The 17,414-nt window shown below is 47.1% G+C and overlaps 1 protein-coding gene across 4 annotated transcripts in view; it reads left to right on the top strand.

Annotated features, from left to right (window-relative positions):
- Window positions 1–17,414, top strand: part of SIL1 (SIL1 nucleotide exchange factor) — a 100,246-nt gene that overhangs the window by 62,739 nt on the left and 20,093 nt on the right. For all 4 annotated transcript variants that reach the window (XM_075056651.1, XM_075056653.1, XM_075056649.1 and 1 more), the window contains one exon: window positions 582–703. In XM_075056651.1, coding sequence (XP_074912752.1) covers window positions 582–703 — 122 coding nt within the window. The remainder of the gene's footprint in view (window positions 1–581; window positions 704–17,414) is intronic.

Raw genomic sequence — 17,414 nt, 5'->3', positions numbered from 1 at the left:
AAATTGTTGACGGTACTCATGAAGAATACCCAGACCTCCCCATGTGCCTCACTGCGAGTAGAGGTGATGCTGCCCATGTACCTGCTGCTGACAGGTTCTTAAACGTTCCTAACTCCTGGTGCTACAATTAGAGCATCAATTAATTAATTGCATTTGCAGAACATACAACTCCCTGGGTTTCCAGTAAAGGCCTGCTTAGGTGAGAGAGCAAAGAACTGGTTTTTTTGACATCATTGGATCTACTGAATTTTTAACATCACCTGAATTACTGAAATACGCGTGAAGAATAGTTTTGATAGTTAATCAAAGTATTTGAGTTTTCAGTGATGCCTTCTGCATGTAGTAATAGCCACCTGTCAGTAGACTGTGCTTCTGCAACCGGGACATCCACTGCTCGCAGGCAGTATTGTACAAAATTTGAGTCATAGTCATTCCCTCTTAATTTTTAATTGCTTTTAAAATTCAGTGCTGGTTAGACTGGGAGGGAGGAGATGCTGTGCTTTCTGAAGCAAGGTGTTCTTGAAGAGTTGAGTGGAATCTGGCTGGGGGTTTTGTACTGATGGGGACCTGCTTTCTCCCAGGTGGACAATGCTAAGGACTTCCTCTCCATGGGTGGACTCCAGCTTGTGATCGATGGGCTGAACAGCACTGAGGCTGCACTGAAGGAGCATGCTGCCTTCGTCCTGGGAGCTGCGCTGTCCAGGTGAGCTCTGTCCCACCTTGAGTGGGAGGGTGAAAACCTCGGGAGACGAGACAGGCTCCGTGCTTCTCTTCATCTCTCTTGATTTATTCCTAATAGCAGGAGCTGAAAGCTTCTCTTGTCCTGCAACACACCAAATTGCCTTCTCCGCTGCCTAGCCTTTTCCTTGCAACACCACCTACCCTGGTCTTCTCCTCAGTGCGTCCTCATCCTGCTTGTTAGGCTTAGCTAGAGCTAATTTGGTGTGGAAGCTCTGATTGTTTCTTGATTTCCCTGTGCTCCTTGTTTTTACAAAGTCCAAGGGGAATAATTCTGCCTCCCCTCCTCTCCCCTTGGCAGCCCTCTCGGGGGAGATCTCAAGGATGGTGCGGTTGAGAGCACCCCAGGGAGAACCTTTCTTCCTCCTTCTCCTTGCTCCCAGGCTGCTTTAGGATAATGAGATGCTGATTTCAGAAATACAAGTGTGGTCTTTGGAGGGGGTTTTTAGCCCCATGGGCATGTGCCTCTGACCCACAGGCATAATCAAAGGGCTGTCAATTAGACATGGGGTTAGGAATGGGGTCAGCAGACAGAATCAAGAAGAGACTGGTCTGAAGTATGTTTGTGATTCATTGGAAGGTGGCTGTTGCCCAAAGGAGCCCAGTTGGCCTCATGCTAGGGCATAGCATGTAATGCTACAGGTGGTACTGTGTGGGCTCAATGGGTTTTATCGGTGCCCTTTTTGGTTTATGGGTTTTGGGGCTTTAGGGTGTGTGTGTTGCATGTTCACGTGTGCAGAGACTTTAGAAATGCATTGGATGGACCCAAACTTCAAGGTCAGAAGTGCAGAGTAAAGACTGAAAGTCAGGACTGTTATATCTGCATATTTCTATGCCTAAAAATACAGTCATCTTCTCCACCATTATAAATTATTTATCACTTAGTCTAATATATTGTCTACAAATCTGCATTTCTTTTGCAATCTTGTATGCGATGCAGCTGGTCCTCAGTATGTGTGAAGTAATATGGCCTCGTGGACAGCAGCAGGTACCCAGATTTACACCAGGAAAGGATCCAGCTTATATTTTGAAACAGAGTTTGACTTATTGATCACAAGAAGATGTGCTCTTTCACATCAGAAACACAGACCCACTCCATATTCTAGTGTATCTTAATGTTTGAAGCAATATTGCAATTGTTTCCTCAGGTTCTTTAATAGCATGTAGACTCTTAATGATACGTTTCATAAAGAGAAAATCATGTAGAGGCTTTGGGAACATTTGCAGGTAACCTGCAAAATGACCAGGGCTATTAAATCGCTTCTTTCCCAATTTAGCTAATGTGACATGATCAAGACTCAAGAAATTAATTCTCATGAGTGTGTAGCAATGGCCACGAAACTAGTGGTTTTATATACTATTCCTCAATTAATTGCAAATGCCTTTCTTTGGACAGAAACAATCTCTTTTCTAATATGACAATATTAAAACACTGCTTTGGAAACTTTTAGACCTTTTTTTGTTTAAACAATGTTCTGACAGATGGTAATTTTGAGTGGTTTGGATGATGTATTGTCTGAGAGCTCAGTTCCAAAATGCGAGGAGTATTATGCCTGGATGTTGGGTTTGCTTTTTTTTTCCCTTGCTATGCTTAAGCTTTCTCAATAGACATCTACATGCCAACTCGTCTGCTTTGTGCTATCTGCTTAATTTGTTTGTTCGTACATTTTCTCAGCTTACTCCGTGCTCCATTTAAACTGCCGTGGGCATTTCAAGTACTTCACACTAAGCATTTTCTGATGTCTGTGTTTTTCTGAGGGGTTGTTTTTTATTTCCTTCACTCATGTTGTTCCTAGGGGCCTCAGTTAGGTGGTAGGACTTTCCAGTAAATGCCCAGAGGTGCCACAGCTCACTATGCTGTAGGGGCACAATCTGATGTGTACTTGTGTGCCTGGGGCTGGTATTGGATCGTACGCTGGATGCTGAGCTGTGCCTGGGCAAGAGGCGATGGTCCGCTGCTCACCAAATGGGTCTGTGGCCACCTCCCAGGTCTCTTCAGCCAGGTTGGCTTACGCCAGCGGTTTCAAGCCCCGCAAACCTTCCCAGAGGAAAATCGGGGCATGATCATAGCAGTTCCTTGGCCCAGCCCGGGAGGTCATTAACTCCTGGCACAGCTGAATCTGGAAAAGGGAGTTTGGTGTTGTCTGTAGGCAAGTTGTTTTATGCAGGAGAAAACCACTGGACACAGAGCAGTCTCAGACGTGCTTGGGTCACATCCAGAACTTTTTCAACTCTTAAAAATACCCAGGTCTCCTCCAGATTTTTGTTGTTCTTAACACCAATCAGGTAGTGAAGCAGGTAAGGGATGGAGCAACCAGCTGCATCACCCAGGTCTTGCCTGCACGCAGTCCAGCTGGGACCCATCTCAGAGGTCTGGCTGTGCTGAAATCTGGTTTGGGATAAAAGAGTTTTCAAGTGGATCTACATCTTGAGCCAATGGACCAGGTGGCTGGCCAAGACATTGGATCAGCAAAGGCAGTAGGAGGAGAAAGAGGAGGAGGAGAAGGCACAGCAGGGGCAGCTCAGGATTTCTCCCTTCTGGTACCGCTCCTGTTTATTTGCGTTAAACTGGACTTGAGAAGCAGCATTAGCACAGCAGAGTTTGGTCCTCAAGGCAAAGGGTCCCAGGGTGTAGCTGCTAGGGTGCTGCCTGCATGGATGCTGTCCTCCCGACATCCATCTGCCCCTATCTGTGAGCCTCTGCCATAGAAGAGAGTGACCTGATATGGAAGAAATCAAGATTTCAACTCTTGTTTCTCTTATATGCCCTTCATTTTAGGCATTTGGGTTTTAATCACTGAGTCTGTGACCAAATCAAACATCATTCCATCTGGTAGCGTTTTCTGAGCAGTGCCCTTATTGCAACTCTAAAACCTCATCACAGTCTTACTGTTTTTAAACCTTTAACAAAATGTTTTCTATTCAGCAGTTTGCAAAAGTAAACTTCATTTGAACAATTCTCAAGTGCTCTGATTGCAAATAAAAGTTAAATTCACTAACTAAAATAATTGCTAGGCATGTGGGATTGTACATTTAGGTATCCATAATTCACTAACAGTATATGCCAATACACAACATTATCTGGATTTTCAGTGATTGCATTAGCATAAAAGCATGTTAGGGTTTATCCAGTGGTACTAACATTTAAATATATATAAGTATGAAATATTAAGATACAGCATTTTGGAGGCAAGTAAAACTACTGTCTGTAAAATGTTCTTGCATATTTTTGAACGTACACTCTAGTATCTTCGGATGACAATCAGCATTCGCACCGTTGGGTCCAAACATTGCAAAAATGTCAATGTTTTATGCAAAGAGGAGCTATATTAAGCTAAAAAAGATTGCTGATGAGAGAAGTGTCTTCTGATGTCCTCTGAGCTATTTACAGGCAGCATCTTCCTTTGTTCGTAGCGCAGCCAGGCCTCTGTGCAATTTGTATCTAGATGTTTCACAAGACTGGAAACGTTAGCCAGAAAGGATTATGCTTGTGATTAAAACCTCAATTTTTAAAAACTTTACCTCCAGGAAACGTTTTTCCACACCAATAATTAGAACATTTTAATATTTTGTAATAAAAGGACTTTTGTAATCCGTTTAGAAGGGGAATAATAATTTATGTTGAATGTATTCTTGAAGCTTTATCCCAAATGCTCCCTGTATGCTTAGGGGTGAATTAGAGGTGAGGATGGAGAGAAACTAAGCCGTGGGACCTTCAGGACAAAGGGAAGCAGTTTGTATTTCATGGGGAGAGGGCAGAAAGCACAAAAGGTCAGATTTTGGCATGGCCAAATTGGGGAGCCAGGAGGAAAGTCGCTTGTGCAGCTGCATTGAGACATTTGTGGTGTTTTGGCCAGTCCTTTAAAAACCCATGTGCTGTTCAAACTGGGTAGCCGGGGACAGGATTTCAAACTGATGGTCCAAGCTTGCATTTGCCACGTGTCCTAGCAGAACACAGGGCAGTCCTCAGCACAGCCTCTTCCAACAAGCCCAGCACTACTGGGATCTCGCTGTTCCCTCTTTTGGCCCTGAGTGATAAAACAAATGTTACAGGTCTTGGTAAAGACTTGGGAGTAAACTCATCACAGGTAATAACTCAAGCATCATCTTGTAGCAGCACTCAAGAGTTTCCTAGAGATGGCTTGCACCAGGGTATTGCTTGTCTTAACCTCTTCCCATGAGATTAAACCCCTTAAACTATGACAGTGTGTATCATGAACATCCCAATCACCATTATTCATGTTACCCAGCTCTGAGGCTTGTTTAGAGCTTGCACCATTTTGGCAAAGCAGAGCGCCATAAAACATGTATCTGCTTTTCAAGATAAGCCTAAAAGAAAATCCCAGAGTGATGGGCTCCCTTGCCTCCCTGCACAGTGCTATGCTGGGGAGTCCAAATAGTGCTCAGCGTCATGATGTCTGGCTGTTTTCGGTTCTGCTTTCTCCTCTTCTCCTCAACGGGAGGAGGGATGGGGCAATGCTGTCTCCCCGTCCCTGCTCTATCCATCAGTATTTCAGTGGTGTCTGTTCTCCTAGGGTGCACGACTTCCATGTTTTGTCAGAGAAGCACCAGCTTCTTCAGGATGTCTTTGTCAAGAGGAAAATGCTTCCACCAGATTTAACGATTTTGAATTAAGTCCAGCTTTGCAATGAAACTGGTTGATGCTCACTGCTGTTAAATAACATTAAGGCCCAAGTAATAAACCCAGGAAAAGTAAAATTAAAGACCTTGCTTCAATGCTGTCTTGTAAGGACATAAGAATTTCGGGGCAGAGAAATAAATCTAGTTAGCTTAACAAGCACTGTCCCTACCCATTTATTTCAAATCCATCTTGATGTTCATCCCTTCCTCCTCCAGCTTCTCCTTTTACATCTTACAATCTTTGCCCATCTTTTCATCCATTTTCACCGTTTTTTTCAGTGGCCCTGTTTGCCAATGACGTGTGTTTTCCACCTCCCAGTTGCAGTAATTCCAGCTTGACTCCCTGCCCGCTTGTAATTTCTTGCTTTGTAGATTGTCTCTTCTATTTTTATTTGAACTCCTGACTTGTGTGGAGTTATCAGCCTCACTGCACTTAATTTCAAATTAATTTGATTGGGTCACCTCATTTTTTTTCTGTAACAATAATGAACTCAACCTATTTAGCCTTTCCCCATTATGAATAACCTTAACAAAAACTGCAGTGCGGTATAAAACTGTGTTTCATCGTTATGCTTAATTACACAGAAGAATAAATCCCTAAACATTTTTCAGCATCTGAAATCTAACAAGAAAGTGTAATGAACAATTAAATAGTAAACTGCCATTCCTGTGCTCTCAGGAAGTCAGGGAGAGCGGACCCCGCAAGAAAAGTCTAGAATCCAAGGTTTGCTTCTGTTTTTGTTTTCATAACTGCTTTGGTAATTCAGATGCTGGGGAGATTCTGGCATCTGGAAGCTGGCAGGGTGCTGCAGCTCAGGGTCGGGGGCTCATCCCGTGCCAGGTATGTTTTCCTTAGGTGCCTGCAACTGCTGGATAGTTGACAAGGTGGGATGGACGTCTTAGCCTCACCCTGTGGGACTGGTTTTAGGCTGAGGACGTTGTCACTTCTGTCAAATGTGGGAATTCTGGAGTGAGTTACCCCATCCAGGGAGTCTGGGTTGGGCTGGTGGTGCGAGAGAGGAGGACAAAGAGGTTAAGCAGTGCGGATGCAGATTGCTGAAATTGGAGTGTTTGGCCTCGCATCGTACTTCAGCAGCGAGCAAACCTGCACGGCTTCCCCCCAGCACCAGATACTGTTGCATTTTATCAGTTATCACAGGGCTCAGTCTTGCCGATGCAGGTGGTCTCTCCCTCGCGTGTCCTTCGCACAGAGATGAGCGCTCCCAGAGCTGTGCAGGGTCTCGCCGGTCCCCTGCTGCTCGCTGTTCTAAGACCTGCGTGAGGTGGCCTGCCCTGAAAACACAGCCCTGCAGAAGAGCTGGTGCTGCCAGGGGACGTGGCAGGGATCAGGAGCACTGGGAAGCCACTCCGGGGGGTGCTCAGCAGCACCCTCTCTTTAGCAGGGAGGTTGGTGACACAACCTGCAGCCAGGTCATGCATTACATAAAACATGTTGTTTCTGCCTCTTCTCATTTAGTAAATACTCTCCACTAAAGCATTTGAGGTTTTGTGGTGGTTTCCATTTAAAATATGCATTCGGACTGGTTATCTAATCACTTCCTGCAAAAAAACCCAGCCCAAACTTGCTGTTTCTCAGTGTAGACCTGGTTTTGTCACTGGACGCAATGTGTATTCTTCTGTTTCTTCAGCCACTATTTATTCATCATCCATGTTCTCTGTTTATCCTTTTTACTGTAGCCTGTGCACTCAGCTAATGGCTTCACAAGCTTCAAAGATTTGCCTGCCTAACCACCTACATTATTTTCCTGACCTGCTGTGACTTTCCCATGTTGCGTGTTCTTCGCATTCCCTCCAAGTAATAGGTGCAAAACGCTACACAAAGAAGAGGCATCTGCGTCTACTCTTTAATCACGGTGTACAGGAGGCTGTAGCAGCCTGTTGTTAATGTGTTTCAGAAGGGAGGTTGAAAAAGTGCATTGAATAGAACAAAGAAGTGAAGAATGGGAGGAAGACGAACAATGAGAGCAGGAAATGCAGGATCCAGCCTCAATTACGTACCTGCTCCCAGCAGGGTTTGGGGTGGACAGAGCTGACCCAGCGATTACGATTACAGGTATTGTCTGAGCTTGTATAGGAGGATACAGATCCCATCTCTTCCTTTGTAGGTCCTGCTGTGTGCGCCCTCCTACCCCTTTCCTGATTGCAGCTTTTGTTGTATTTAATTGCTGGCAGGCTGTACGCAGTGAGCATGCAAAGACAGATCCAGCCAGGTTTGCAGTCTGAATGGTAGTGGCAGAATCGGGCTTTTGGAGGAGTCTTGGGGGCTGCCCTTAGCTCTCGTGGGCTGTTTTCTGAATTTAGCCGTATTTACTTATCATCCCTCTGTTGCTCCACCTCTCTTCCCCTTGTGCTGAGGAGAGGCAGGCAGAGCTCCTGGGCCCAGAGCTTGCATAGGAGGCAAAATAACATGAGCCAGCACCCACAGGCTTTCATGGCATCTGAGACTGGCCTTTGCCTGTCCTGATTGGAGAGGGATCAAGTCCTAGCAAGGGACCTTGTTCCCATTCCCGATGCAGTGTTTTGCTAAGTTTTTTCTCATCTGTCTATTCATATGCTTTAAGGTTCATTGAAACAGTTGGATTATTCATCCACAAAGACAGTTCCTCAGGTCTTCCACCAGACTGCTGCCAGCCTCAGCCCCTTTAAGGCTCTCCAAGTGTTTGAACTGGGTAATGTTCTGCAGAGAGGGAAAACAACAGCTTACTGGAAATTAGCTCTTTCTGAAGAAACTCATCATCACTGTTGACTACATGCCCTTCCCTCAGGTGCTGACATTCTGTGTCTTCTTGTGAGCTGGATTTTGATCTCTTTATTTTAGATGATCCTATTTCTGCTTAAAAGGAGAGGTCCATCAGAGGCCCTCAGAGCTGCCTGGCATGTTTTGGAAAGGGATGACTCACTGGCTTGGCTGTTGGAGAAGCCGTGCAGACCTCTGAGCCCTGCTGGTCAGGGCAGCTGTCCGTGGCCACAAGACGTCTCCAGGGAGCTGGACCAGTGGGCAGCCCCCTCCCTGCGGGGCGGCTTGGAGTCATCACACAAGTTGGAGAAACACTATCGCAGCTACTTCCCACTGAGTCTTAGCCCCTTGACGCTACTGCATGAGCTCTGAATAGATTTGAAAACTAATTTACTGCTCAGAGCATCAAGAGATGCGTGTCACTTGTCCTTTCTGCTGCATTTAATGAGTTTCCAAGGTACTGTAGCCAGTTCCAGAAGGCAACCATCAAAGGATTGCGTCTTTGCTTCCATCAGAAGCGTCTAGCTGTCCCTCCAGCACACTTCAGTTCTCACAGATTCTCTCTGTTTTTGTCTCTTATGAATTTAACGTGCAGTTCATCGTATAATTTCTTGTAACCATCCTTTCCAGACTGTGTCTCCTTTTTTTTTTTTCTGAATGCCCTGAAAACGGGATGGAAAAGAATAAGGACTCTTCCCGCAGTCAGATGGTGTTAGCTGGAGCCCAAACGATATATGGGTCATGGTAAATGTCCTGTCATGCTTCTCTCCACATTCATGACTCTCAGTTATTCTCTCCTGTCACCCAGCCGTACCTGTTCCCTTCTGTTAATCATCCTGGAGCTGGCCTATGCTTTGAGCCTCCCTGCCTGCGTCAGTCCTGGCTGTCACCCAAGTGGGACCACATCTTTGCATGGGTGAGGAGTGAGTGAATGCGTTGGTGCTGCTGGACTGACAGCCGGGAGACGATGGGCACAGCTCTGTGGTGGCTCTTTCAAGGGACAGGGCATTAATCCTCAGGTCCATCTGCCGAGATCAATAATTAGGGCTGTTGCTTTGTGTAAACCACCAGATCAACACAGGAATTGCCTTATTAAAGTGGACGTGCAGGCCTGGCTGGTTGGAAAGCCCCTGTGGCTGGATTTTGCAGAGGTAGGAACAAAAAGCCCAGGGTGGTAACGGTATGGTAACATGCAAATGAGGTTTCCCTAAGCCTTAAGCAGCTAAAACCTGCCATACATGATGAACCACAAGGGTTCTTGGTTTTTTTATCTATTAGTGCAACGGAGAGGGTTGAAAGGGGGTTCTGGATCCTGGTCCGTGCCTGGTGCAGCAAGGTGTCTGCTGCCAGAACCCCTTTGGTTGGCAGCTGCACACATGAGCATTTCCGATCTCCCTCTGCATGTTCCTCACCTCCCTTTAGAGGCACACTGTGTTACATTTCCATACATACTCTGCCATAAAAGCCCATAAATATGATTTTAGTGTGTTTACATGTCTTGCAATGAGCAGGAATTCACCTGAGTTGTTTTCCAAATTAATACCCTGCTGCTTTTACTTAACAAGATCTTTTTCTAAGCTGAGAATGGTAACGACTGAAATTTTCTTTTTAAAAAAACGCATTTTCTTCTCAGGCACTTCATATTGAAATCTGTCTTAATTTCAGTTCAGCTAGTGTGTGAAAACACACGGTGAGGCATTATTAGTCCCTGAAGGAATAAAGACAGATGGAGCCCAAAATGGAATTGGCTGTATGATTAATTGAAACCTTCAAGAGTGGAATGGAGTCAGGACTTGGTCCTACACCGTCAGCATCTGGAGATCAATTCAGCTGGCGTGAACCTCCATGAGCGCAGGCTGAGGAGCTCAGCAGGAGAAATACAGGTGTCACTTGGTACAGTCAGCCCTGGGTTGTTCCTTTCCAGGTGGGACCTGTTGCTGGAGGAGGGCACGGGGAGGACCAGCTCATGGAGCAGTGAAAGGGATGTGCAGGTCAGGGTGACAGGGAGAGGATCGAAGGGTGTATCGGGGTCCTTGGCATGTGATGACGTGCTTTAGTAATGAGCTGCTATTTCTGGCCTCGAGCTTCCCGCAGCTGTGCATGATGGCTCTTGTGACTGCCACGATGGAAAGCAGAGCTGGGAGGAGGGGAATGTTTTGAGGCATGCTCCAAAAAACTTGGGAATGGGCATGTGGAGGTGTGGAAGTGGTGGGTGTGGGTAGTGAGTTCAGGCTCCTGTTCCACGTGTGACCTGAGCAATTTCCTTGGGGGCTGTGGTTTCACATCCTTGCCTGCGAGATGTGAGGGGCAGACCTGCTCCTCGAACAGGAGTAGTGGAGAAATACTAGGTGGTGTTATCTGCACTGGCTTTGGCATTGAGAGCAGCCCTGAGGAGAAGGACTTGGGGATGTTGGTTGATGAGAAGCTCAGCATGACCCAGCAATGTGCATTCACAGCCCAGAAAGCCAACTGTATCCCGGGCTGCATCAAAAGAAGTGTAACCAGCAGGTTGAGGGAGGTGATTCTGCCCCTCTACTCTGCTCTCGTGAGACCCCACCTGCAGTACTGTGTTCAGCTCTGGGGGCTCCAGCATGAGAAGGACATGGACCTGTTAGAGCAAGTCCAGAGGAGGGCTGCAAAGATGATCAGAGGGCTGGAGCACCTCTCCTATGAAGACAGGCTGAGAGTTGAGGTTGTTCAGCCTGGAGAAGAGAAGGCTCTGGGGAGACCTTATAGCAGCCTTCAGAACCTAAAGGGGGCCTACAAGAAAGCTGGGGAGGGACTTTGTACAAGGGCATGTAGTGATAGAATAGGGGGTAATGGCTTTAAACTGAAAGCAGGTAGATTTAGGTCAGATGTAAGAAAGTTGTTTACTGTGAGGGTGGTGAGGCACTGGAACATCTTGCCCAGAGAGGTTGTGGATGCCCCATCCCTGGAAGTGTTCAAGGCCAGGTTGGATGGGGCTTTGAGCAACCTGGTCTAGTGGAAGGTGTCCCTGCCCGTGGCAGGGGGCTTGGAACTAGATGATCTTTAAGGTCCCTTCCAACCCAAACCATTCTGTGATTCTGTGATTACTGGATGTTTCTGGAGTCTGTAGCCACAGACCTTTATGGCATTGCTAACATATGTGCTAGAAAGGAGAAAGAAAAGATGTTGCAGAAAGGACATCTTTCCATCATGCTTTGGGAGCAAGTCCTTCCCATGCAAACTGGTTTTACATCTCAGACCATGACCACGCTTGCATGGTCTGCAAGTTCTGAGCAGCTGTCGAGTTGGGGAGAAGCAACAAGTGAAGGCAAAGTTGCTTTGGAAAGGCAACTACAGGTCAGTTATGGAGTTATGTCAGCATGTGTGTTTGGAGAGGGTACAAAGGGTTAAGTGCAATGGTGGTATCCCCAGGAAATGGCCCAATTTCCCACCCCACCGGCTCAGTGCTCACAGCTGATCTTCCTTCTGTGCACGGGATTATGCTGATATGGGGCACGCTTGCCAAAGAGAGGATTGTGGATGCCTCCACCTTAGCTAGTTGAATGAGGCAGAGGGGTCTAAAATAATTTAAAGAAGGATTTAAAGAAAGTTGATGTTGCCTATGGACATCATGGTTTAAGGTATGCAAAGTGGCCCAGAGGCCCATGACTGTGAGTGTGCTTGGCAGGTCTGCACTCCCTGCACCCTTGCCATACCCTGAGAGCAGGGGTATGTTGAACCCATCTTCCTGGGGCAAAATGGATGAGGAGCAGCGTCCGCAGGTGCCCGTCAGCTGGGAAGAAGGTACAGAGGGACATATCTCCTAGGTCCAGCCAGGACAGTCTTTTCACAAGCACCAGCACCCCTTCCGGCAGTGCATTAGCAGCACTTCCGAGTTAAGAACGTGACTTGGATCTTGCTAATTGTCCTAATGAGTGAGAGGGCTGCTACAAATGGGCTGTTACTGCAGATCAATGGGGAGCTGAGCAAACACGTGAAGCATCGTGCCCAGCACCTCACAAAACATCTCTTGTTCACTTATTCTGACAAGCGTAATTTGATTTTTATTATTTCTGATACCCCCTAGCATGGCAGCAAATTTGCCAAGGTGTGTTTTGTAAAGGGAGGAAGGCTCCACAGTGCGAGCTCTTTCTGCAGGACCTGCCCAGGAAATCTTGGGAGAAATACTGTAAGGCTGCTGTGGATTTTCTTTTCTTTCCCTGGGGACTCTGGGGATTGCAGATCAGCAGATTGTGGATTAGCGGATCAGGAATTAGAAATGCATTTTTCATTCTTATGTTACACACTAATGAACTGACAAATTTAATTTCTTCAAATCCAGCTACTTCAGCTAGAATAAGTGAAGTCGTCTTCAGTCTCTTTTGGTAACTCGGGAAAGGCTGAATCGCGATCTCTCTGGGCATCACATCATCCAAATTCAGTTCTTTGTCTTCGGCATGTGGCTGTTAGGAAAGTAGAGTCAATTTACAAGAAAGAGCTCATCGCTCGTGGGTGGTCGCCCAGCAGTGCGGTGGCGTGCTCGTTGGAGCGCTGTGGAGGGCTGCAGCTCTCTGCCGGCCACGTATTGCCTTGCCAGTACGAGGAGGTGAACTCAGCCCTGGGGGAGCAGAGCTTGCACCAGGCTGGTGGCTCCAGTTTCGGTGCCTGAGTCTCCTGGTAGGGACTCAGGTGTCCCTACCAGTTGCTACTGGGCAAACACCCTTTTAAAACCTAGTGCTGCGGCTCTGCTGAGTGTCTCCATGGCACAGCATGGCACATTTGCTGGGGTCCAGGTGTGAGAGTTGCTTTGCTTACATCTAATACGTTTTTCTTGCCCTTGGGTTCATTCCTGTGAATGAAGCTGAGGTCTTCTTTCCTCTTTTGGATCCCTCTGTGGGGAAGGTTCTGGTGCCTTGGGCAGCCCCCTCTGCTGTGATGGGCTGGGATTTGGGAAGGACTGGTGCTGGTGGATGCACAGGCTGCAGCAGGCTCCACGTGCCTCTTCTTTAGCCGAACTGTTCTTCAGGTCCTGCGGTATGCGCCTCCCTACCCAAAACCTGTGCCAGGGATAACACAGAGCAGGAAAAGGCATTTATGTTGTTAAAAACCTAACGGACTGCGCTGTGGGACCCGATCTGCAGGGGGAAACCAGCTCCATCATTACCCAGTCATTCTTCAGAACTTTAAATGAGAGCTAAACAAAACGGCCTTGGCTTTCCAGAGCAGGCTTTATTCATTCGCTTTGTGATGCTCAAAGTGGGTCTGAAATGCGGCCGCCTCTCAACATGAACCGCTGGCAGCCCCAGCAGAGCTGTGGGCTGGAGCCTGCTGGGAGAGCCGCTCTCGCGGCTGGGGCAGGCACAGCCCCGTGCCTTGCAGGAGGAGAGCGCTGGGACATCAGTTACTCCCCTTGACTGGTGAACGGATTTTGGGCTGTGCCCATAACATCTTGATTAACAATTAACATGATGGAACTGGAAAATACGTCTCCTTTCTCCCCCTGAACCCGACAGGTAAGGATATATGTTTCCTGGTTGATTGCTGTGCCTTGTTATGGCCTATTTACGATTGATTGAAAAGCAGAGGCTTTGTATGAAGAGAGACCTTTAATCTCCTGGCAGAGCCAAGTGCGTTTCCCTTCAGGAAGCGTTCCTTCTCTTTTGCTTATCTCTAACTCCCACTTTAAACCTGAACCTGGCAGAGACCAGAAAGAAGGCAGGATCAAAGTAAAAATAATTGGGATCGCTGGCTTCTGTGGGCAGTCTGAACCCATTATTCCTACTTACTAACTAGTTATTCCTAAATAACTCTTGCAAGAGACAATTCAGCAGTTGCAGCATCATCTTGATGAAAAGCTCTCAAATGGAATAACCATGGCAACAGTTGCTGAGGGCCGGTGCAATGAGGGACGGAGATGTGCTCGCTAAAGGACAATGGGCCCGGCTTTACTAACAAATGGCACTGTAAAGCACCAGGGAGGTGATGTACGGTGAGCTCCGCATGCTGGCTGTTGTCCTGGTGGGGACCCAGGCATGTGTGCTGGGCTGGGGATGCAGGTTACCCCAGTGCACCCAGTAATGAGTCATGCTTCATTAACGGTGGGCATCTTCCTCTGTAGATGAAAGGGGAGCTCATAACCTGAAAGCCGAGGGGGAACCATGGGGGCACTTGATCAGGAGGGAAAGGCCAGGGTGGGAACCTCAGGGGGAGACACCACCTCTGATCCCAAAGTCACAGATTATTTCCCAGGGTTTGGCTGCTCTGGGAAAGACTGTGTCTTTCTGCCGTTGATCTTCACTCAGCCTGATTGGTGCCAGAGACAGGTATCGATAATAAGTACTTGACATGTCTAATTTCAGAGCTGCTTCTTTGTAAGCCATCTTTAAGACCGTGTTTGAAGCTCTATGGGAGAGGTGACAGAAGCTGCGTGGTGTTGCAGGTTGAGGAGTTGGTAAGAAATGGGGCATTTGACTTGAAGAGTTGGCCCTTGGTGCGTGGCAGGGGAGAGCGCAGGAACCAGCTGAGCCAGCAGCGCCTGGACTGAGCCTGGAGAGAGTTTGCTGCGAGGGTCCTTCATCCCTGGCTCGTGCTCTCCCCTTGCTCAGGGGTCTTCTGAGTGCTCACTGATAGGACAACCCTGGAAAGACCCCTCCAAATGCTCTGGTCTTAATCTTGGCTTGAGAGCACCTTAGGTTATGGGATCAAGGTCTCTCAAATAGCTTTGTGGGGATCATGTTATTTTTATTAGGCAATATTCTCTCTCTGTTGTCTTATTTAATTGGACGTTTTATAAGCCTGAAAAGTAAAAGAAGGAAACTCTTAAATGTTCACCAGAAGAAAAGTGGAGCCTGCTGAAAGGCAGCATTTTTACAGATTTCTGAGAAGAAGGCAGTAAATACTCCACCTCTGCTTAATAATAATAATAATAGGCAGGCTAAGTATCTCTAAAAATATAAAATAACGTGGGCCTATTTGGAATAGTCAACATCCTTATCAGCCTGCTGCCATCTCTGCAAACAAGTTTCACTAGAGATTCTGGGCATGATTTTCAATGGCTCAGAGCAGCTGTAGCTTCTTTGACTTCAGTGAAAAGTCTGAGTGCTTGGCACGGCAGCAAACCAAGCCTCTTCCTTTCTGCTTCAAATTGGGTCTTGATTCTAAGTGAGATGAATTTTCTCCTCCTGATAATTCTGTGCATCTGAAGTGATTACAGCTCCGCGTGAGTGCTCTTTTAGGAGATTTGAATGCAGCATTTTCTTCCGTCTTAAAAAGGTTCCTTCAAGCCTTATGATTCTGGAGAGGGGGAAAAAAATAAATCCTGGTGGAAACTGTCACATCTTCCTATGCAGATTAGAGATTAAAACTTTTATTTTTATAAAACACATACGGGGGCTAAATCGGAAAACTTCTGTTCAGGCGAGCAGGTTTTGGCTGGTGACAACGTGCTGCTGAATTCTTATCTGGCGATGGAGAGGCAGAGCCAGCGAGTGGTATTATTTGGAGTTCTTAGAGAGTGAGCTTTAATGTTTGCTTAACTCCACTAAAAATAGACGCCACCCTCTTTTCCTAATAGGCGGCATTTGTCACACTTGATTCATTTCCTCTCCCAAACTGAGTTCCTTCATGAATATTCATCTCTACTCCCCAGGAATCTGCCTGTCCTCAGAAGTTGTACTCACGGCGACCATGCCATAACAATGCAAGTCAACCTTTCAAAACTCACTGAATACCTGGCCCAATCCAGCAAAATGTTGTGATATCAACAGCTCTCATTGATTTCTGCTTTCTCTGCGAGCCATGATTGCTCGTTATCCCTCTCGATGAGACCCTTGACGAGTCTCCCGTTCCTGTTGTCATAGCAGCACCGCGTTGCCCGGTATAGCGAAGTCTCTGTCACTGTTAATTGTGAGATGGGAGGATCAGTTTGGCAGTTTTTCTAGTGGGGATTAGGCCAAAAGGTGCCTTCTGAACTGTGATGAATGCAGTTTCCTTCAGAAGATACTAAAACTTGGTAATTACAGAAAATTTCTGAAGGGGGAAGCTTTACATAGCAAAGAGAGGGAGAGCTGTCCTTACAGAGCTCTTCCCATTCATGCTCAGCCACCACTTAAAGCAGGAGAAAAACAACCAGAAATGCCAAAGGAGAATATAAAACAGTTGATTCGTGGCTAAGGAGGTCTGTCAGTACCTCAGACTTTCTAACCTTGGAGGTCCAAAGCATGTCAAAGGTCCCTGCTACTGTCATGCTCCAAGTTGCTGCTGGAATGAGAGAAATCTGCTGCTACCTGGTGAGTGTTGAGGAAGCAAAGGGCTGAGGTGATGCTGGAGGAACGTGACACCAGCAAAGCTGCTGGGCCATGGACCATGAAGCCCTTGGCCAATGGGTGTGGGAGGAGGTGTGCATGGAAGGGCATCTGTAGGATCTTGTGATAGGTAACTGTGTGTTTCACTCAGCAGGGACCAAGGAGAAGACTTGATGCATTGCTTTTCAGGGCACTGCTATGGGTGACATGCCAATTTGCTGTGTGAAGGGGTGCTGGTAGTCACCCACACCTGCATGGTGCCTTCCAGCACGTCAGGCTGCAGGTCTGCTCCCTGTCAGTCACTCCATTTTCACACTGTCTGCTCACTGTGTTAACACCTTTCAACCTTGCTAATTGTTAAAGCAATTCAAGGACTAAAATTGATAGTATCTCAGCAGGGTGTTGTCTACTGGGCTTGTGAGGACTACCCAGTGGGCAGACTTCTGTTGCCAGTGGAGTCTTCGCCATCAAGGAAGACCATGTTGATTTTCAGCAGTGTGCTAGAAGAGTTTTATAGGGCTTGCTCTGGTGTTGTGGGAGAAGTGTGTATAGCAGAAAGAATGATCTCATCACACCTTTCATCCTGCGAGTCCTAGAGCAGATGTGTTGTTGCCCTGTTGTGGTGAGATGTAGCCACGGTTGGTTGAAGAGGGCAAAGAGAAGCAGTGTGCTGTTTGCGGCTTGACCCAAAGGAGTGATTTATCAGCGAGGTTGCCATCGTTAACTGGTAGGACCTGTCCAAGACACCGGGTCAGCACCTCTGCTCTCGCACGGAATAGCACCGCATGGTTGTTTGCCCAGAAGTGGTAGGGCCAGCGGTTGTATGTCATCTCCAGGGATGACAGCTCATCTGCAGGCTCACTGCTGGCTCAGCACAGAGGCAGGGAATTGTAAACAATTTACTCTGTTTCCCACATGCCAAGGGATGGGGATCAGCTGTGCTTGTTCCCAGAGACCTACTCTCTGAATACGCAGAGCAGATTTGTCCTCCGTGCCTGTCACTGGGT

Source organism: Buteo buteo, chromosome 24, assembly GCF_964188355.1.
Source record: "Buteo buteo chromosome 24, bButBut1.hap1.1, whole genome shotgun sequence".
Taxonomy (NCBI): Eukaryota; Metazoa; Chordata; class Aves; order Accipitriformes; family Accipitridae; genus Buteo; species Buteo buteo.
The sequence above is the reverse complement of the archived record's forward strand: the minus strand, read 5'-3'. Positions and strand labels throughout refer to the sequence as shown.